This window comes from Sinohyriopsis cumingii, chromosome 3 (assembly GCF_028554795.1).
Source record: "Sinohyriopsis cumingii isolate HCF-2022 chromosome 3, ASM2855479v2, whole genome shotgun sequence".
Taxonomy (NCBI): Eukaryota; Metazoa; Mollusca; class Bivalvia; order Unionida; family Unionidae; genus Sinohyriopsis; species Sinohyriopsis cumingii.
The window spans coordinates 67489610-67512620 of record NC_142963.1 but is presented as its reverse complement, the minus strand read 5'-3'; the positions used below and the strand labels follow the sequence as shown (position 1 = coordinate 67512620).

Genomic DNA, 23011 nt, shown 5'->3' with positions numbered 1-23011 from the left:
GGATTTTCAGTCAACAAACAGGTATCTGTTGAGAAGCTCAGCAAAGAAAGCCTCAGAGCTCAAAGGCTAAGTATTGACACAGTGAGAAATGCAGGTGGACCTTTGGAAATCATCATTAGCAATGAAATGATGACATATGCCTCCTCTGCAGGACATTAGTACCATGCCTATCTGGATGAGAGGAAAGCAGAGGAGGAGCATGAGGAGAAAATCAGAAAATGAAATAATAGGGAGTTAGCAATGGATGAAGTGGAAGAACTTAAAAGACAAAAAGCTGCGTCTTAAAGCTGGCTTTGCCAGCCTACATGCTTCCTCTGTTCAGAAGGCAGAAGAAGCAGAGTTAAAAGGCCTCATTGTGCTTGTCACAGAGTCAAATGCTCTTGGGAGAAAAGCACGGGAAAAGATGACAGTGGTGGCTTCTTTTTCCAAAATGATTAAAGAGAAAAAACAGCAACTATAATAATGCATTTAAAGCAATACTGATGTCTGTTTAGAGAAAAATTTATTTTGTATTAAATCTGATGCACAAGTGACATATTTTTGAAATAACAATGAATGTTGACCTATCTTCCAGATCATTATAAAGCAATTTTAGGAAATTAAATATAGTTTGAATTTAATCATTGAACAGTATTGTAGTATTTTGCATTCGTTGTTTGTTCATATAACCTGTATACAAAATGTTAGCGAAAATAGGTTTTGGAAATCTATGTTTGTGGTCTTGGAAAGTTAGGGAAAAGTCTTTGAATTTATCATTCAGAGTTTAGTATGAACCCTGTAATGTTTATGATCATTATCTTGACCAACAGTATTCAGGTTTCAGGAATTAAAGGAATTGATACATCATTTTATTCTCACTGGACCTTTATTCATACAATCTGATTTAAATCCAATCTGATCACTGCTCAAAGAATTTTTTTTTTAGAACAAGCCCAGACTTTCAATTTCAGTATGTCCAAAATTGACACTTTTTTTAAAAATATTATTTGTCACACAACATTGCAGTTGCTACATTTTAAATGATTTGATAAGACGCTTGAAGGTAATGCAAGTGTCATTAGTGTTCATCACTACGCTCACTAGAGCAGGGGTCTCAAACATGCAGTCTGCCAAGCTGTATCCTGTGGCCCACAAAATGATTGGCATCACATGGTGTCATGAGAGATAACAAAGGTGGTGCAGCCCTTGGGCCATTGAAAATCCCCTCATGTGGCTCTCAAGGTGGTTTGATTTTGAGACCCTTGCACTAGAGTCTGGATGTTCCAGGTGTTCAAACTTCTCTGCTGGATTCTCTGAGTCAATCCTGCTCAGAACCAAGTTGACGTATACACAAAGAATTAACTGCCTCCTCCATTGTTTTGTTTTTTGGTCAGGTTGTTTTTGCTGGTAATACTTCTTCAACCAGGATTTCGGAACTTATTTTTGTTGGGCTTTGCTGATAGCTAATTGCTGCCTAAATTGGCTTCAGAAATGATTCACACTTAAACACTATTCTGAGAATTTAAATGATCATGCAAATGTTGTTGCTGTTTACAAACTTGTCATAAATCTATAATATGGCTTAAACAGTCTTATTCATAGCAGTAATAAGTAATACCTTCTGTTCTCTTACACATATCTAGCATCTCTTTTGATTTACCTATATTAGGTTTTTCCACATCCTTATTATAATTATGCAAATTAGCACAATGTTCTCTCCCACTGCAGTCTTCAAACATATCTCATTAGCTATTATCAATAAGTTAAGTAAAATGTGAAATGGTGGATTATATCTGACTTCTTTAACTTTAATTGCTGCTATTTAATCTGCCCAAAGGATAGTTTTGCATCAGCTCCAATCATGATTGTTTACTGTTTATATATACTACATGTAATGTGGATATACTGAAGTGGTTTATTTTTATTTTCGAAGATTACAGAAAATTGTGTTTTCTCGAAACACTACTTTGTCAGGGAGTTTGGGATTATTACAAAATTATGACACTTGGGACAGTGGTGATCTGGTTTTAATCAGAGTGTGCTGTATTATGGCAGGTATGTCAACATATGTTTGCACTGGCAATTTTTATATTTTGTTTTCAACAAGCCTGATGGGCACCTCACTTAGAATACAGGAATTGCATAATCTGAAGTTAGAGGGGCTCTGGCTATTGGAGTTTTTGAGAACTAGATCTGGTGGACACCAATAAGAGAGATATTCAGTTGACCTTGTAGTTCATGAAGCAAATCACAACTTTAAGATTTCTGAAAGTGACAGATGTCATTCTAAACATATAATTCTAACATTAACACTCCCTAGCATAAATTTACAATGCTTCATCTGATAGGTTACAAAAAATTAGTGGGATGGGAATTCCAAAGGTCACCAGTACATGTTCTTCTATCTGTGTTTGTCAGTTCCCCACATGTGACTGTGGAGATCTGATTTTAATCAGATTGTTGATTGGTACTGACTGTATGCAGATATGCATTAGCTGATAAGAAGCAATAGTCAGCATGTTGAAAAAAGTTTATTGCTCTTAACAAATATTTTAATACATTCTAGACAGTAAATTCCAAAATGTTGATACTAGCATTCCTGAACAAGCATGCTTTTGGGCTGGCATTTCTAGAATTAAACTGTTAATATGATTGGCAGTTGATAAAGAAAAATCCTCATCACTGTTTCTTGGATCACTGAGGAAATTAAACTGTTGACTATAGTGAATCATAGCTGAATTGTCTCCTTTGGTTTAACCTGTTGAAACATAGGTTTCACTTTTCTCTTGTTAAAGCCTTTGTAAGGCAGATACACTGGGGATACATCAGAACATGGATGCAGGTGAGATACAGTTTTCCATGAAGCACTCATTTTGGATTATGCCATGAAAGTAGAATCGCATAGACCCCAAATTCATATTTGGCCCAAAAGTTTTCAGGTTTGTATTTTTACATGATTCCTACAAAATTTTAAAATGTGCTACAAATCTGGAGTCTCCTTGCACTCAAGCAATGTTGACAAATTTATATGAAATCCTACATTTTTTTATATTTTGTATGGAAGTCTGTACTGGCTCTGTTAGGAATAATTAATACACCAGTCGGTTATGTAATGGTTGGTTGCTGAGGTAAGTGTGGCTGTCTTGTCTATGCTTGCCTCATGCTCAAAACTGGCCACGTGACAGAATAGGAAAAAGTCACAAACTTAATAGACTTTACCTCATTTGCTTGTAAGGTAGAGTGAGCTTATTGCATAGCCTTGCATATAGCATGCATTAAACTTTTCAGAAACCACTGGACTGATCTTGACAACATTTGTAACATAGCTTCCTGGCATGAAGAGCTTTCAAATTTATACCAGTGATGTTGATCTGCAATCACATGGACCACTTTTATATGAAAATAGTACAGACCTTGTAAAAAACTTAAGCATCTTGCAGGAAGATCTTCCAAGTTTTGATAAATGATTCTGATCTGTCATCAGATATTGGCACTGTTACTAAAAAACAGAAAAGGTGCTGTTTAAAAAAAAACCACTTTAAATAACTTCTTTTCCAAAACTGTTGATAGAATGCCCAAATTATGCAGATCTGCTATCAAATATGGCCACCCTTACTTCAAAAAGAAAAGCCTTCAAATGACTTGTTAGAAACAGCTCAACAGAATTTGACCAAACTTGACAGAAAGCATCCTGACATAGAGGGCTTTCATTTTTCAACAAATGATGCTGATCCACCTTCAAATGTGGCCACTATTTCTAAAACCATAAATATTTTGATCTTGATGGTCAGGCAGTTTAAGAAAGGGAAGTAACCTTTGATAAGGAGAATTGGGAATGACAGGCTTGGAGTTATGCTCAAATATCTCTTTTGTTAAAACTGTAAAACATTTTTAAAGAAATAATAAATTAGGGATAAGATTAGCTTGGAAATCAGTGAAGTGTATGCAGTCATGGAAATGAATTTGCTGCATTGTGTCTCATTACCAAGGAAATAAGTAACCAAAGCCACTAAATGCCTTAAAATGGTATTGACAGTTTATAATGTCTGAAATATTACTGAAATATCATTATTTTTATGTTATCACAAGTTTATGCATTAAGCCAATACTGTATTATGCTTTTTTTCCTGAAATACTTCCATATTTAATTAACGTCAGTACTCCAGATATCTGGACCATCCAATTTTCTGGAACTTGGCTTTAGACGTCTGTCTTTCATTCTAAATATTTTTTTAAAAAATAGAACAACCCAGCAACAAACAGACATGTTAGATCTGTCCTTATGATCACCTGTGTTAAGCTGTCACCTGGTTTCAACAGTCATTCTGATTTCCACGTTGCATATTTCCTAAATAAATGTCTTGTACTTAACAGTCATCTGCCTTCCTTGGCCATCAGTTAGGTGTTTCCTAACCAACAATGGTTCATTGTCTAAAGTTGTCACTGGAGCATATCAGCAGTGACTTCTCCAGCTTTGCAAACTAAACACATTTAGTTTTTGATGAGCAAGGGATTGTTTAGATAAAGGCATATCATATAATTCAATGTTTTCTTCTGTTACACCAATAAATTCACATATGTTGTCAAGGGTGAAGATTGCTCTGGGAAAAAAAGATTCAAGGACAGAATTACCATTGATTTTGTTCCAGCATGACAGGTATATTTCATTATCTTCAGCTTTAATTGTATCGTACTTCAATTTATGTAAAATTATTTTTAAATGATTTTCTTTTTTTTCTCAATATAAAAAAGATGAATCGGTTAATTGTTTATTTTAAGATATTAATTAAAGTTATCTTGAATGAAAAAAATACACTGTATGTGTGAGATCCATTACAGTTTATATGCTACTAACAATAGCTGCAGGAAGCTTTTCATTCCCTAGTTATCAAAGGTCTCTCACCAAAGCTGACTGTCTTTTGATCTTGGTGATTAGAGCAAATGCTTAATCCATCAATCACTTGCAGTGTGAACACCTGTTTTCATGCCTAATTATAAAAATCTGACCTTACAAAATGTCTCTCCTGTGTTTCAGCATCACAGGTAATGTGTGGATATGAATTACAGGAACTATTTTATTATTATTTTTATTCTTGTATTAGCTAAATAGCTACACTAAATACATATATCTTGAAAGCATACTGCTCCTGCTAATAATAAAAGATGCATAATAATAATAATAATGCTCTTTGGTGCATAGTACCTGCATTTATCATGAACCAAGTTTGAGAGATGAAACTGCCTTCAGAAGTCACCTTCTACAAAGGCCACATTGGCCTTTTCCCATGGGTGGCTGCTGTAGACAGGTTAGACTTTATTTAAGTAATTATATATAGAGAGCACATTTGTAACAATTATGTCACATCATGTTTTGGAGTAATACTGAAAAGATCTTCTCTCCAAGGAAAAAAATAGGTCATGAAACAGGTTCACTTTTGGTGGGAGAAAGAAAATAGTTAAACAAATCCAATTCTAATTGATCGACCCAGTGTGGTTTTTCTTAGCGTGAAACTGAAAACATGCATATTTTTTTAGGTCTAATTGACAGTGTGGCAGTTAAGTGCTTTAGACTCTTCTTTCCACTGTACATATTCAATGCATGCATGAATTTGCTTTTACACGTTTACATATATCAGTTACACGGGTGAGGGATATCTGGCCCACTTGCATTTCTTGTTTATTATCTTGGAGTGAGACTTAAAAAGAGACAAAAGCATACATGCCAACCTTTACACTTTTGTCATAATCAAGCTTTTTTCACCCAATTACATTTTAAACTCACCTGGATATGGATTAAGCTTTTCTGGTACATTTAAAAATAAAGTAAAAATAATACAATAAAAAGTTGTGTTTGTCCATTTTATGATCATTTCTTTTCTTCACACATCATATAATTTCAGTCATTATTTCCAGTAAATTTTTTTAATAATGAACATTGAGCCCCACTACCTCTTTTATTTGGCCCCCATGATTCTGTAGGTAAGGGAGCACATGGCCCAAATTTTTGAAAACATAGATGCAGTCCTGCATTTGTTTCAATAATATTTCATTGTATAGAAATTATGTGTCATGTTCATAGATATTGTTATCATGTTGAACTTGAAATTACTGTGCAATGTCTAGTAACATTTTAGAAATAAGGTCAAATAATGTTTGGTTCTACTGGTCAGCTTATGGGATGACCTGTGTCCATCTGTTGTCAGATGTTCATTGTCCATTCATCCTTTAGAAGAAGCTACTCCTTCTAAACTGCATGAAGGATTGCTATGAAACTTAATACATATTCATCCCATGGTCTTGTTGGTCTTAAATGAAAATGATACTGCTTGGCCTTCTAATATGGCCACTACAGTGATCAACTTGAAAAGTTTACCACTACTCCTTCAGAATGGATAGTCATTCATCAATGGTGTTTTGACTAAAAGACTTTTATGTCTAGTTGGTACTAATTAAAAGGTCATACCAGCATGGGGTTTCGTCAAAAGACTTCTTATAATGTTTAGCTAGTTCCAGGTGAAAATAGTGCTGATCTGAACTCCAATATGGCCATTACATTGGCTGTCTTGAAAATCTTGTTATTGCTTCTCCTTCTAAATGGATGGTCGTTTGAGATAGTCTTCACCGAAAAACTTTTTGTGACATCTAGTTGTACCAACATGAAAATTGTGCCAATCTGACACCTGATATGGTTGCCATGACTGCTATCATAAATTCCGGTTATCTCAGCTTCTTCTCAACCAATAGTTACATTGACAAGAATATTTCATACGATACTTAGTTGGTTCTGATTAAACTGCTGCTGATATTTCCTCGAATATGGCCTATATGGTGTCTTTTTTTTAAAATACTGACTTCGCTACTCCTCCTATATGCATGGTGATATCAATATTTAGTTATTACCAAAATACTTTTTATGAAGTTGGTTCTAAATGAAAATGGTGATAATCTGACATTCAGTATGGCTACCTTGGCAATCATCTTGAAACTCTTGTTATTAATGCTGCTCTTGAATGAATGGTCATATTCACATGGCATTTCCACCAAAAGGCTTTTAATATCTAGTTGGAGCAATGGTGCAGACCTTGCATCCAATTTGACTGTCACTGCAGCTAATTCAAAACTTGTGTCATTGGTGAAAAATATCAGAGATGGTCTCGACACTAAGCAGTGAAAAGAAGAATCTTATCTTGAATTCCTATAAATTGTTTTGCTCAGTCGAGTATCAGTCTCTTCCAGAGACTTTTTGTTAAAACAGCATATCTTTGGCATAGTATTAAATGACACATGTCCATATCTTTTCTTTGACAAGCTTTATTTCCTTAAAATGAAAGTAATGCATTTTTAATACCTAATCGAGTTCGTTTTAAATTCTTGTACAAAATTGCACAACATTTGTCATGATTTGTTTTGATTATAGGCCTGATTGGTAGCTGTACAAACAGTAGTTATGAGGATATGAGTCGAGCAGCTAGTATTGCCAAACAGGCTTTGGAGAAAGGGATAAAGGCCAAGAGCAAATTCACCATTACCCCAGGATCTGAGCAGATCCGAGCAACTATTGAGAGAGATGGACAGGTAAAACTTTAAGATGGTTATTATTAATGAAGATTTGATGATTTAATATTGCTTTGTACATTACTGTCCATAGTTCCTGAATTTGCTGGATAAGCAAATATGGCCTATGGATTGATGATTTTCGCCCTTCTGTCCATCCTTCTGGCATCAGTGTTTAGGTTAGGTTTGCGTTGAGGTCATTTTCCCAGACAACGGTTGCTTTTGTAGTCAAATAACTTTTTATGTAATGATGCCATTAAGAGTACTACAGCCAGCAGTTAAAGTTAGGCCATGATTTGAAATCTGACTTTACTGCTATAGGTGGTTTTCTTGTTTTATACTATGCTTTTCTGCTTCATTCTGTAATAGTTTTCACTTGAAAACTGCACTTCCAACCACATGGTGGAATTCAAATCATCTGCCACTCAGCAAATCTTTTAAAAGGATTCAGCTAGAATTGCTTGGAGCTAAATCAGGACTGTGTGGAGAATGTGGTATAATCTGGATGCTGTATTCTTGCAGGAAGCCTGTCACAATGTCATATTTATGTACCAGTGCATTGCCATGGTTTTCTTGGGTACTTGGTGTGTGGATAGGTGGTGTGGTAGTGTTCAGAAACTTTTGGCAAAGCTTTGGAAGCATCAGAATTGGTCCAATTACACTATCAGGGTCAGCCATAGTTACCTGGATGACCGGTCCTTTGGGATCAAAAATAATATATATATAAAACTGTCTTGACAGTATGTGTCATGCAGTTTGTACTGTCTGCTCCTTTTCTCCGAGACAAATTTTTTGTTGGGTATGGTTAAAGAAAAGTTAATCCATGTTTCAACACCTGTGACAATCTTATCGCTCTTTTCATATTTGGCAACTAGTTGTTTTGATCAATGATCAGCAAATATGGGGCCCATCTGGTACAGACCTTTTTGCACTTTAAAATTATTCTTTAAAATATTAGAAATAGAAACAACTCATGAATTAATACCAGTGATAATAGAAATATCTATCACTGTGTATTGAGTTTCTTATCTACTGCCCCTTTCACATGAGCCACTACCCCCTCACCAGTCACAGATAAGTCTTATAGAACATGGGTCATCTTCCAGAATAGTTGATTGCGTGTAGAATGGATTTTTTCTGTCGATTGTTACTAAATTTATTGATTGGTTCATGGAATGAACAAGTTCTAACACAATATTCAGAACGTTTCAAATACCCCTTGTATTAGTAACTTTGCTGTGATAACATCATTGTCATTGTCAGCAAAGTTTAGTTTTGCATTAAAATTGTTGAATGTCACATATCTTTGACATCAGTGGATGCATTCAACTGAAACTTAGGCTTGATATTAACATAATGTCAGAAGTTTATTTTCTGATATGCAAGGAGTTCCAGTCATGCCTGTCTCAAGTGCTTAAGCAAAAAGCTTGTTGCATCATGGTTAGCAGTATTCAAGTTTTTACAAGTCACTTCAACAACAGTGGCTACAGTCAGCTGAAACTTTAGGAAAATATTACATTGGGTATAAAGTTTATACTCTGATATACTAGGAATTCTTGACTTGCCTACTGAAGCAGAAACCTTGGTTAATTGTTGTGAACAATGCTAAAGTTTTGTGATGAAGTTTGAAAGTCACATATCTTCTACCTATGTTGATGCATTGAGCTGAAACCTTGCTGTAATATTATCATAGGTTTTAAGTTTATATACTGGTATGCTAGAGGTTCAGTATTACCTATTTTAAGCAAAAAGCAGGTTTCATTGTTTAAACAATATTTAAGTTTTGTATTAAAATTTCTGAAAGTCATATGCCCTCACATGAGGTTAATATCATTTGCTGTATCCAACAGAAACCAGTGGATAATACTACCATAGGCCTAAAGGTTGCATGCTAATATGCAATCTAGTTCCTATCTTTCCTGTCTCACCCAATTAAGTATAAAATACTTGTTTCATCATGGTCAGCAGTGTTAAAGTTTTGTGTGCAAGTTAATGAAAATCAGATACAGAGGTTATACTGACAAATATAGGTGAAAGTGATTATGCGAACACTACATATTTGAAGCATGCATTTATTGTTAATGATTCAAATTATTTTCCATTCTCTAATCATGTTTATTGAAATACATTGTTCCTTTGTCTGTAACAAACGCTTTGCCAAAGAAAGGTTATCTGTTTATTTTTATTTTACTTTCCAGGCTCAGATTCTGAGAGACATTGGTGGTGTTGTCCTTGCTAATGCTTGTGGTCCATGCATTGGTCAGTGGGACCGTAAAGATGTCAAGAAAGGTGAAAAGAACACTATTGTTACATCATACAACAGGAATTTCACAGGGAGAAATGATGCCAATCCTGCTACTCATGCCTTTGTTACCTCCCCTGAACTGGTGACAGCTATGGCCATTGCTGGAGATTTGGGTTTCAATCCTGAAACAGACTCAATTACAGCACCTGATGGTGAGTTTAAATATATAATCTTCATAGTGAACAAATTAGTTGCCTGGCATCTTTTTTAGCATATGCCTTCTGCATTTAGGATTTTATAACACTGTGGATATAATGGTCTTCCAAGCATCTGTTGCTCTTCTTTGGCAGCTAGTAATAAACTAAGGTATGACATCTCCATTTAGATGTTCATTTGTGTCATCTGAGTTTGAATTTAGCTCTTTAATAAGAAGTATTGCAACTTCAAAAACTTTTTTCAGCATCACATTTATAGTTTTGGTTTCTATTGCATTGCAACCTTTGCATAGCATGACAGCAGAACAGGCAAAAAGTTTTAACTCTCCTATGCTTGTAAACATTTTTAAAACTCGTTCTTTTATGCCCATTTCTTATAAGTTTTCTAGGGTTTTTACCAGCGTAATCCCTATCTGAAGTATCAGGACAAGTTCAGTCTCTTCGGTTATGTTACTGACCAGTACCTTAGCAACTATTCTGAATGCTTCTATTTAGGTTTCAATCATTCTTGTGGTATCTTTATCATTATGTCCATCTTTTTTGTATCTGTGCAGCTCTCTGTATGTCTGACCCTAAACGTTTTCATTTTTGGAGCATCATTCTCAAACCGTTAAATGTATTTCACCCAAACTTGTCAAACATGTCAAGCAAATTGTATAGAATGTTCAGCATTCAGAACATTTTATATTGCTTTGGTAACAGAGTGTTGGATTTGTAGTTTATAAATTGACAGGGTTTGATCATTGGATCCTAGCATAAACAGTATAAAAATTGTGATGCTGAACCATGGTGTACTTTCAGTTGAAATCTTTTCATAAAGATACCTATCTTAAATAGTACAGTTTTATTAGTGTATTGGATATGTTCTGCATATTGAAAGCTTTTTTTGTCAAAATTTTTAAAAGGTATCACTTCAATCAAATGTTGGTGGTATTAATTAATTGGGGACCTTGGGTGTTCAAGTAGTCTAAGTTGCTCATCTTTACAGATCATTCACATCTCATTTCTGTCCATGTGTTTTCAAGTCTCAGCTCATCTGGTATGGGTATATGAAAAAGCTTGCCAGTAGTTTCCCTTGGGTCGGTGAGTCATTCTGGGGGCTTAGTGGAATCTTCCTTTACCAAATAGACTGGCCATCATGCATAGGCTATCATGTGCTGAAAAATGGCATCAAACCTTACAAAAATCATGGTATATAATAATGGAGACCTTTTCCCACAAATGGTACATCTTACAACATATACCTTTGTAAGAGACATTAAAAGTGTCTTTTTTGATGCATGACAACAATGCTCCTAATTTTGTTAGAGTTTTCATCCCATTGCATTTTCCCATATTTATTTAATATCACTATCATTTATATTTTGTTAGGCTCCAAATTAAAATTCAAGAGTCCCATGGGAAATGAGCTACCATCCAAGGGTTTTGATCCTGGCCAGGACACATACCAGGCCCCACCTAAAGACAGCAGCAAATTGCAAGTTAAAGTTGATCCCAAAAGTCAGAGGTTACAGCTTCTGTCCCCATTTGATAAGTGGGATGGCAAGGACATTGTTGATATGCCCATCTTGATCAAGGTAGGCATTTCTCCATCAAAATTATTACCTGATGACAATAACTTTAGGATTACTCTGTGCTATCTCTGAAAACTGCCTTCTCTTGAAGATGAAAAATGTCTTTCCATCTATGTAACAAGTAGACAAAGAGAAGAAGCTCTTGCAGGTTAACTCCTTTATATTCCCACTTGGTGGCTAATGGTGTCCCAGACATAACCAAGTACAGCATTTGCTTGCAACTGTAAGAATTATCTTGTGGAATCCATTTAAATAATTGATTTTGACCATAAACCATTTATTTTCAGCAGTTTGGTAAGTTAAAACATACATTGTACAGGCATGATTTTTCTCCATTTTAAAGCGGAATTCCACTTTTCTCCTGACTTGAATCTGATTTTTCTTGATATAGTCCATTTTTTAATCATCTTTGATCCGGTTTTTAAAAAACGGTCTGTTCAGTCCCTTTCTGCAACAACCCTTGTAACATATTCGTTCCATATATTAGTTAGCCCACGACTCTAGTAAAGAGTATTCTGATTGGACAAAAGTTTAAATTCAACCGATGAATCTTTGTGTAATGGAAACTGATGGCTATAGAAAGAAGCATGCTTGCAGCAAAAAAAATGACGTCTCAAGTTGTAGAGAGAGACCATGACATGAGAAGTTTAGATAAAGGTTTAAAAAACATATGGAAATGGGAATGGCTGGAGCGAAAAGTCAATGGAAATTTAGTTGGTCAGTTTATAAGAAAACTGAATGCTTAGAGGACTGGCGTTTTTTGACCTCTGCTCTATGTCAGTTGTGGTTGAAGATTTTGGAACGGCACCTAAAAAAGAAGCTGCATACAGAAAAATTGAAGCTTAGAAAGCATCTGGAAAAAGTGCAGTTAATTACTCTAAGAAGAAAGATTTCTTGCATGAGAGAACAGAAATAGCTGTCTGTCAGAATATGCGTGCTGCATGTCGCTAATACAAGCTCAAGCAAAAAAGGCTGTCATTGAGAAGGAAAAGAAACGATTGCACATTGAGCCAAAAAAGTCAATCAAAATGAAAGGCTAAACAAATTGTTGCCAAAGTGGCAAAAAGAGCTTAACTGGAAAATCAACAGGTTGTGTCCATTGGAGAAAAAGACAAGTGACTGTATGGGATTATTTGTATGTAGTAATGTACTTGGGTGTTTATTTGTAAGATTTGTTATGAAAAGGGAGAAGTATAATATATTTGCTGCAAAAATTGAGAAATTATTTTGACTTAATTACAATGTGAACACTGACATGCACATGAAATAACTTAAGCACCAGTAGTATTGGAGAACAAATTCATGTGACAATAAATATTGTGAAATTATTCAAGTCAAGTTGAAAATTTTTGGTAAGTTTGTTAGTTTTTCAAATGATTATTTTGTTATATATTATGATCATAAGTTGCACCAGGAGCAGTTTTTTTTAAATTGTAAAATGCATTTTTGTCCAAGGAACTTCGGCCCCCTGGACCCCAGGATTGTTGGGGGAGGACCCCCAAACCTCCCTTCCAACTTTTTCATGATTTCCTGTGAATTCATATTTTTGCTTTTATTTTTAGTCAGATTTTGACTGGTAATAACACCAATTTCACTGATGAAATTGCTGTCTGATGTTGTATTTAAATTTTCATTTCTTCTTTGAATACATTCCCCAAACATTAACTTAGGAATATTAGCCTGCTAGATCGCGAATCCATTGAAAACCATCTTTTTCTATTTCAATAGACAAAGGGCAATAATTCTTGTCCATTATTTTCCTTTGACACCACAAGATGTTGCTAGTTTTTATATTCGCTGTAGTACTGGTGACATCAAACAGATTATCCACTGACAGTCCAAGCCATTTTTGTGGTCTAATTGACTCATCCAATGTTCCTTTTGGATTTGTTGTGGATTAGTCATGTTGCTGCAGGTTGTATACATTCTTTTTCAAAATTTCTGACAATTTGAGAAATTTTGTTGACTTTAGGGTCTTTGTCTTTTTAAGACCATGTCACCCAAGCTATTGTCAACCTCTGCAGGGTCACTACAAGTTAGCATAACTTTGACTTTTTTTGCTGATCTATTTGTAATATTCGGTTTTAGCATGTTATTTACATGCTGCATTGCTTATTTATGCTTTGTTTTTCCCTTCTGCGTGTCATTTCTGTAGAAAGGTCAACTTCAACTAAATACATGAATTCACAAGTTCCAGGCATAGTCTATAAGTATATAATATGTAACTTCAGAGCAAGTAAGTCTACCATGAGTTTGTATATCTTATGTGTGCATTGTCAGTAACATACAGTGCATGTAATTCATGATCCGAGAAAGTCTTGATATAGTATTAGCTAGTTAGTCACATACTGAATTGCTAATCTTTGTTTTCTCTTCTTTTATCATTTCAGGAGAAATGTTTGCTAAAAGTTGTAATACATGTTCAAATCATTAGTCTAAACGGAATGGAAAAGAAGGAAAGACGGTATAAGTCAATGAAGACCATTTACAGTACATTGTTGGCAATACCAGCTCATTGGAGAATTTCCCCAGTGTGTCTAAGTCGCTTGCATCTTTTAGACTGATCTTCAGACTTTAAGTCGGAGCATATGGGGTTCATACTGGATCCATTGGATACACCCCCTTATACCACTGCACTGTTACAGGCTATACAGCCATTGCCAACCATCCAGCACAGGAATCCTTTTGAGAAAACATCCCAGCCAGCTAGTTCTATGCTTGCATTTCCAACTCAATGGTACATTGTTCCCCAGTTTTAGGAAGCCTAGTGGGCGTTAGTCCCCCCACATGTCTGAGCATGGTCTTTAGGCCTATAAGTCCAGACACATGGGGTTTGTACAGGATCTGCATAATAAAACTGCACCATCACCAGCCAGCCAGCCATTCCAATATGTGGACCTTTTTGTTGATTCAGTCCAGCCAGTTATGATTTATGGGTATCTCAGTGACAATTCCATTCATCTCACTGTACAGTCGGTGACATGCCGTTACTATGACAGAGATTTCAGTGAGAAATCTGTCTCTCCAGCCAGGCCTTGGAGCAGCCAGTACCATTGATAGCCACACCATCTTCTATGCAGCCAGCTTCCAGGCTGACCATTCGTTAGGCAAATCAGTAGTCCCAACAGTGCTGGACTTCCATATGTTAACTGCTTGTCTGCAAGGGAGAGCTTGTGATGTTTTCATAGGGATGTAAAAACCTCTCTGGTGGCCTAATTGGTTAGAGCATCTGCCTTGGATGTGGGAAGTCACAGATTCAAATCTCAGCCAAGTCATACCAAAAACTTATAAATATGGTACTTGCAGCTGCCTTGCTTGGCACTCAGCATTAAGAGGTTAGTGTTAGGACTGTTTGGCTTGGTATCAGGATAATGCAACTGAGTGAGACATGATGCTAATGTCTGCAGCATGATGCCCCAGTGCTAGACATCACTATAAACTGCCACACTGCATACATCATGACTGAAAATTGTTCAAGCCATGTTAAAATTCAAATCACACACATACACATAGAGATGCAATTGAGTCTTTGATGCCACCTCATATGTTTTCTCCAGAGCTGCAGGTTGACCCAGACTGGACCTTGACACACAGGGAGTGTGACGAAACTCCTTCAGATCAACCATCTTCACATCATTCTCAGATCCGACCATTGAATGGACTGGAGTATAGCTTTCAAGCAGCTGTTGAGGACATTTATATGGTGTTGGCTACTTCCAGATGCCCTCCACCCCATAATGATATGGCAGACAAAATGTGCTCCATGCCATGTCAGAGCTGGTTCAGTTTTGGATTTGACCTCACTGGCATATTTCAGACTCAGTGGAGGCATCAGGCAATATCCACACTTAGGAGTCGATTGACCAGGGTTGCCCACTATACTATGGCCAATACTTTGATGGCCATTTACATCTGATACATGTCACATGACTGTGATCCACGTTGCCCAAACCTTGTCATAATATCCCTTTCCTGACAACCCTATCTGGGTCTCTGTTGCTTTGCATAAGGAATAGAGGATGTTTGGAGGCAAGTAGCTCAGGAACTGCCTCATAACCTCACCACGCGACCCACGTGGGCATTTGGGTCAGCCTTTGCTAGTGTGAGGGGATGTTAAGTGGACTCAGGACAGGGGATCATCTCAGTCACATGTTCACCAATATCGATCCCTAGGAAGCAATCGTACAGAGGTAGTAAGAAACCGAAGTTTGAGCTCATTGGATCTCCCTATTCCCTCAGAACATGTGTGGTGGGTGATCCAAGTCATTTCAGAAGGGCTTTGAGTTTCGTTTATCAACAACTCATCCCCTCTTCTTCCTCTCCCCTCTTCATTTATGCACTTCCAGATCAGGAGAAGGATGCCTTTCTACACCAGGAGATGCAGTCACTCATCTTTTCACTTGGTAGAGCATCAGTCTCTTGTTTTATATATACAAATGCATGATTCTCTCTGGAAATTGAAATGTTAAATATGTAATCACATGTTTTCATTATTTTGCATGTACTACATTTTAAGTTGGTAACTGCCTGTAGTTTTGAACCCAACCTTAACATGCAACATTTTCTTCTCTCTGCAAACTGCATAACATGAGGCACTATGTGAACCCCCACCATCTTGTTATAGCATGCTTTCCCTGAAAATTTTAAAGGTCTTATTTTGTTTTTAAAAAGTCAGTGAGCAGATTGCATGAGCAGGACCTGTTAATATTAGTGCAGTTTCACTCCCAGTATGTCTTAATTTTATTCAAGAAGAAATCAAAATAAAAAAGATAACATTGTGCAGAATATATATCTTGTTAAATCCAGGATAATTAAGATTTCATTAGATGATCCATTTAATATTGGCATGCACAAGTAATGATTTGGAGTGGCAGTTCTCTTTAGAACAACATTGCATTTTATCAGATTTCTTTGTTAGTCACTATATTTTGTGATTTATTGCACTTCCATCAAACATTTTCAATAATTAAAAATCAACACTGTTTTTTTGCATAGAATGATACAAATAATGCATTAAAATAACTCATGAGCTGACTGAAATGTTTGGTCATATTTTAGGCCAAGGGGAAATGTACCACAGATCACATAAGTGCCGCTGGACCTTGGCTGAAATACAGAGGGCATCTGGACAACATCTCCAACAACCTCCTTATAGGGTAAGTTTTCCCCTTGATCAGTGCCCAGACTTGACAAAAATATTTTACCTACTTGTCAGTCTGAAAGCTAAATGTTTTGTGAATTTCGCGTAATGAAAAGGAATAATTTATTTGAGCTATTTTTCAGATGCTAAGATATAAATATCACTTTTTTTTAGCAATGACAGCATTGCTGGTGACAAAAGTGAAGATTTTTTGTGAAAGTACGTGGGTGATGTTTATGCACATCAGATATAGTATGGTTTAGTTTCGTGTTTTATGACTGAGCAACACATAAAAAGTTATTTAGTGCCAAGACAGAGTAAAGTGCTTCACTAATACATCACAGTAGATGATTCTGGCTGGTAAAACATGCGTGCACCTTTTCAGTCACAAGTCCATCATGCTAACCACTGAGCCACTGCTCCATGTATACTGTAGGAGTATAGCATGGTGTGCAGGCAACACACCCAATTCATCATAGAATTGATTTAAATAAAAGGATTATTGTACACCTGTATGGAATTCTTTGACTACTTCAGGTATTTTCCTTCATTACATTAATGCTAGGAATATAAAATTCACTACCTCTCAAATCCAGCAATCCCGGAAAGACAAAAATGTTGTCTTTATTTCTATTTTCCATATTGGCAAAGGCAAGAGACTCTGGTAGTAAACAAGTTTAAGTTTCTCTTGAAGTATGATTAACCTTGTCCCTCATGGCCTCATTGAATCCTTCTAGATCTTTGCCATTTCAAACCATCCATCTCTATGTGGGGTGGTTTATTATGTGTTGAAGTGTCCACAAAGGATTGATATCCTGATGGGGATTGTTTTTGAATATATTACCTTATCTTTTGAAGTTTTTTTTACTTAAGTCCTTGCCCTGTAGAAGATACCTTATTGATTTCCTGACCTCCAGTGTAGCGTAACTGATATTATTGGTCTGTCCACTCCTATGGATGATGTTATGACTGCTTCCATGCTGCTTGGTCTGTTGTATGCAGTTATGACAGCTCTATCAGATGAGGACACACACAAACCTACCATGGATTGGATGGAATTGAGTTTTAAGGCTTTGGTGGACAAAATGTATTGGAGCTTATGTTGAGATGAGACCGCTCCAGTGGTCTAGTGGTTAGAGCGTCCGCCTCAGAAGCGGGAGTTCGTTGGTTCAAACCCCGGCCGAGTCATACCAAAGACTTACAAAAATGGTACTAACAGCTGCCTCGCTTGGTGCTCAGCATTAAGAGGTTAGTGTTAGGACTGGTTAGCCTGGTGTCAGGATAATGTGACTGGGTGGGACATAATGCTACATGTCTGCGTCTTGATGCCCCAGTGCTAGACATCACTATAAACTGCCACACTGCAGACACCGTAGCGATATGACTGAAATTTTTTTAAAGCTACGTTAAAACCCTAATCACACACACACACATGTTGAGATGAAGAAGAAAACAATCATTTCACCTTCTTCCACAGTGGGTGAGATTTCCATATGTCTCTTACACAAAATTCATGAATCAGGGAACTCAAGAGCCATATTTTGGAAAAAGTATATCACCAGTGTTTTAAAAAGCATGTTGGTACCACAACAGCACCGACATTCTGAGTGTTGGTAAGAACAGATGTTGACTCGGCAGTTCAGTAAAATCAGTTGCAAAGTATTTTATGTGACTTTAAAGCTTGTGTGCAGTTGGTGGCAACATCAGTGATATATCATTTATGCTAGATTTAGCATTGTTGGCAGTATTTTTGCCTGGCAAGAAAGAAAAAAACCCCCAGAAAATGTTCTTGAATAGAAGACAACAGTGCATATGGCAAGTGATTCATAAATAGGTCAGTTTACCACTCCATGGCCAATACCCTTACTACTTCATCAGACATTGATTTGGCTTGATATGATGTGACACTTTCATGTGTTCATCAATGAAGATGCATCACTATTTAGTCTCACCTCATTCCTCAGATGTTTGGAGGCAGAGGAGAAGCTGGCATCCTGCTCAACAGCACAGACTTGGCCCCAAGAAGACTTCAGACAGCAACAGACATTTCAGTCTAGAGGCAATTTTATTAAGGAAACAAAGTTTTGCTTTCCCAAGGCTTCCCATCAACCACCAGTGATATACTAACCCCCACTGATCAGAGTCCTTCTGGTTGGTTCCAGATTTCTCAGTTTTCATCATGATGCATTTCCTGAACAACAAATGGGTGATCCAAGTAGTTTCAGATTGGATTTGGGTTTTGTTTATCGAGCTCTGCTTCCCTTTCATGTTACTCTTTATTGATGCAATTCCAACAGATCTCTTCAAGACTGAATTTTAATGGATGAGATCACGTCATTACCGTACAGGCAGGTGAAGGATAGATTTTACAAGCCAAACTCTTCATGGTTTTTGTGATCATTTGTAATTTTCTATACTCAGAGCATAAATAAATTATGCTTAGAGTATGGGAAATTACTAAAGATTTTGAATTATCCAGAGCAAAGAAGTAACCTTTTTAATTGTCATCATGGTTTTACTCAAGACTTTTCCTTGTATCAGAAACCAATAAAAAACTCAGATCACTGATAGATCTGAGCCAGTCAAGCAAGTTTTTATTGGCACCAAAATTTAAGATGGAAAAATCATGATCTGTTCTCCTTTCCATCAAAAGGGAGTCCCTAAGTTTACAATCAGTCGTGTTCTGCCCAATGCATTCTCTAATGTCCCTGTCTAGCCAGCTTCACATAAGATCCTTCGTATGGTGGAACTATATACCACCTTTTTGACACTATCTTAGCTCTTGGACCGTTACAAAAACAGTCAACTCTCATTGTTCAGGACCACCTCATTGACAGCAACTTGAGTGTACATAGACAACATTGTTCAGAAACACACTTGCTAGTAGGTTGAGTGAAGCAAAGGAACAACTTATCACCCACCTGGATTTTATAGTGAATTGGGATATATCAGGACTTAATCTCCACAACACTTTTCCCTTCAGGTTATGGAATTTCTGACCATCTGAATATCATTTGCATACCTCAAATATGAATTGCACAGACTGTAGTATCATCAGTTTTCGTCGGAGGCCAATTTTCTTGGTTTTCGTTGTTGCCCCGAACCACAAATTTAAATCCACAACAAAGTACAACTGTTGTTGAAACATTTAAATCCTTCTGAAAGTACATTTAATTTTATCCATGCATTTTTAATCCAAAAAGAACAACAATCCTGTAAAATACTATAACTATTTCTTGAAACACTATTATTAATGAAACACTATGTATATACACTAATTACAGCAGAGTATTAAAGGACACACTTCACAGATTTTTGGACAAAACCACTGTATCAACATTGTGTCAATCAAGTCTCATGGTACTCACAAATACTTCTCAGATAATTAATCCCCAAATTGCTGCCTGGTAAGCAAGCGCCTGTGCTGTGTTCGCAGCTTCTGATGGGTTAGGAAGTCCAGGAACTGGGGGGGTGGTCTAAGTTGAAATTTACCACTTTTAAGCCACTGTCTTAACGCCATGATCACCAGAAAGTATTGATGGTGCAACTTGATGGACAGTGGTTTAAGTAAGAGATCATTCATATGTACTTTAATAACCGATTGGCCTTGCGTTGTTGGCTGCATTGGCTTCCTTTGATGTTGAGCACTCAAACGAAAACATGGCAGAAGCGATTAATCTTGACAGTTGTGCTCATAGAGATGGAAGTATTGTTTTAGTGTTTTTGGCTGCATCAGCTTCGACTGATTTTATTCACTTGGTCGAAAACATGGTGTAAGTATTGAACTTGCCAGGTCTTTGATTTGTGCTCATATAGGTGGTAGTAATGGTTTAAACATTAAAGTGACTGGTGTTTGTGTCAACATAGTTTTATTCTTTTGTATTCTTTATTTTGGGTATTAAATACCTACTAAAATGCAAACTTTGACAGGCAAAACCACAAATTTATGTATCCATGAAAATGCCCTTATTTTTAAAACCACAAAAATTGAGCCCAACAAAAATTAATGATACTATAGTATCAGTCTCAAACAGGAACTGGGTTTGTGTGAGAGGAATTTTTCAACTCTGTTTTCTAAATGCCAAAATCAGTCTCAAACTGGAACTGGGTTTGTGTGAAAAAGTGTCTTAAACTCTGCTAAATGCAGTGGCAGATTTGATAACTTTTGGCTGCCTTTATATGCACCCTCATCAGATGGCATTGCTCACTCTGTGTTGCCCATTTTCAGGTCATCTAGATCAGCTTGTCTGGTGTTAATTTAGATAAAATAATTTCTGTGTCATAAGCATTATGAACAGTGACTTACAGCTGGAATATTTGGAGAATCCTGAACAAGTGTCATGATTTATATGGATGCCACTACATCAGGCAAGGGAACTCATCTGTTGCCTCACTTCACACAATAAGCAGCAACCAGAACCCAAAGGACAAAGATTTTCATATAAACCTTTTGGAAGTGAAGACTGTAATGAATGCCCTTCATTATTGGTGACAAAACATGTGCAGAAAATGATCCAGGTAATGTGTGACATTTATGCAATGCTCACTTACCTCCTCAGATTTGGCAGACCAATTCACCAGACTTAATCATCCAGGTTTGTTTGTTTCTGTGTTTGTGTGCCTGGAACACAATAACAGTCCAGATCAGACATGTTCCTTGCAAACTCATTGTGTTGGCTGATTCTTATTCCAAGACCCTGCCCACCGAGTTGTCCCTTTGGCAGTTTTTCAGTGGATTGGTCCTCTTTGGTTCATTCTGTGATAGATCTTTTTATGATAAGGTAGAGTCAGAAACTGCCCACATTCATCTCTCCTGTTCCAGATGTGGCAGCTTGGTCCATGAATAGTCTGGCAGTCACTTGGGATGGGATTTGGGTCTACACCTCTTCATCTGTTCTGAGTCCAAGAGTCATTCTAAAAATCAGGGACAGGACTTGCAAAGTGGTTATAGTAGCCTCACTCAGGTGGGAAAAAGTATGGGTGAATGATTTCCTTGAAATAGCAAAAGTCTTTCCCAGGAAAATTACATTTGTTCAAACAATCCCATTCAAAGGTGTTTCATCCATGCCTGGCTCTTCTCAGGAGAGTCTTGCAAAGAAAGAAATTTCAGACTTCATTTATGGAGAGAATCTCCAGAGCAGGAAGGCCTTCTACTTTGAAAGCCTGTTAGGAAGTGGCTTGATCTCACATGTCCCTTTCTGAGTATCATGGCCATAGGCTACTTGACTGTCAGTGTGTAGTACCATCGTACTAAGAGACTGGTTTATCCTTCTTAAAGGGAATTCATACATTATTTCCTTTACTGATACCGATGCTGGAGATTGAATACTTATGTTTTTCCTCCTCAACTTACCTATTCTCCTTAAGTCAATGTGATAAGGGAACATATGATTGAGAAATTAGGCTTATTAATAAATTATTTTTCTCCAAGAATACTTCTTCCATCACAAGTAAACCATCCCACACCTTCCTGCATATGAGACACTGATACATCATTCTGTTAAAAAGGTTATGTAAATGTCCAATAAATGACTGTAATGGGTACACGTTTCTTCCCTTTGCCTATATGGTATAGAGACATGAAAGATGACTGTTTTGTCTTTCTGGAATTGTTGGGTTCAAGAGGTAATAAAGCTTTGTTTCCCACCATTAATGTCATCAGGTAAATATTCTCAGAGAAAAATAATTTTACTAAAATATTTGCCATCTCATATTACCAAATATTATTTGAAATATGCTTGCAGCTGTTTTTAATTTTAAATATTTTGGTGCTTTTAGTGCAATTAATGAAGAGAATGGAGAAGTCAATAAGGTGAAAAATCAGCTGACAGGACAGTATGGGCCTGTTCCTGATGTGGCTCGCCAGTACAAGGTAAGATAGCAAAGTATTTGTCAGATTGGTAATATATTGTCTTGCTGGCATAAGAGTCGTAAGATGTATGTAAATCCTGGTATAACATGAATTCAGAAATAACACATAGCTGCCAACCCTCACGAATTTGGCGTGAATTTCGTGACTTTTTCAGCGATTCACGGATTCATGCTGCAAGCCAAAAATTCACGAATTCTCCAATTCTCAATTATTTTAAATCTTTAATAAAATAACCAATTTCCCGTTAAGCGCTAGTTGTGACATTTGCAGTTGCTGAAACGGTCCGGTACTGCTGGTTGCGATATTAGTTGAACTATAGTCGATTAGTTTAGTTGGCCAGTAGCAAGCATTTTAACATATTTTAATCTATATATATATATATAAGAGTAGTTTTACAAATGCTTTTGAGAGAAACTGGGGCCTTACCAGAAT

At 36.6% G+C, this 23011-nt stretch overlaps 1 protein-coding gene across 1 annotated transcript in view; it reads left to right on the top strand.

Moving 5' to 3' along the window:
• Nucleotides 1–23011, top strand: part of LOC149803029 (aconitate hydratase, mitochondrial-like) — a 68789-nt gene that overhangs the window by 28046 nt on the left and 17732 nt on the right. The window contains exons 14-18 of the mRNA XM_089952586.1: nt 7397–7554; nt 9732–9990; nt 11365–11570; nt 16626–16723; nt 22486–22579. Coding sequence (XP_089808712.1) covers nt 7397–7554; nt 9732–9990; nt 11365–11570; nt 16626–16723; nt 22486–22579 — 815 coding nt within the window. The remainder of the gene's footprint in view (nt 1–7396; nt 7555–9731; nt 9991–11364; nt 11571–16625; nt 16724–22485; nt 22580–23011) is intronic.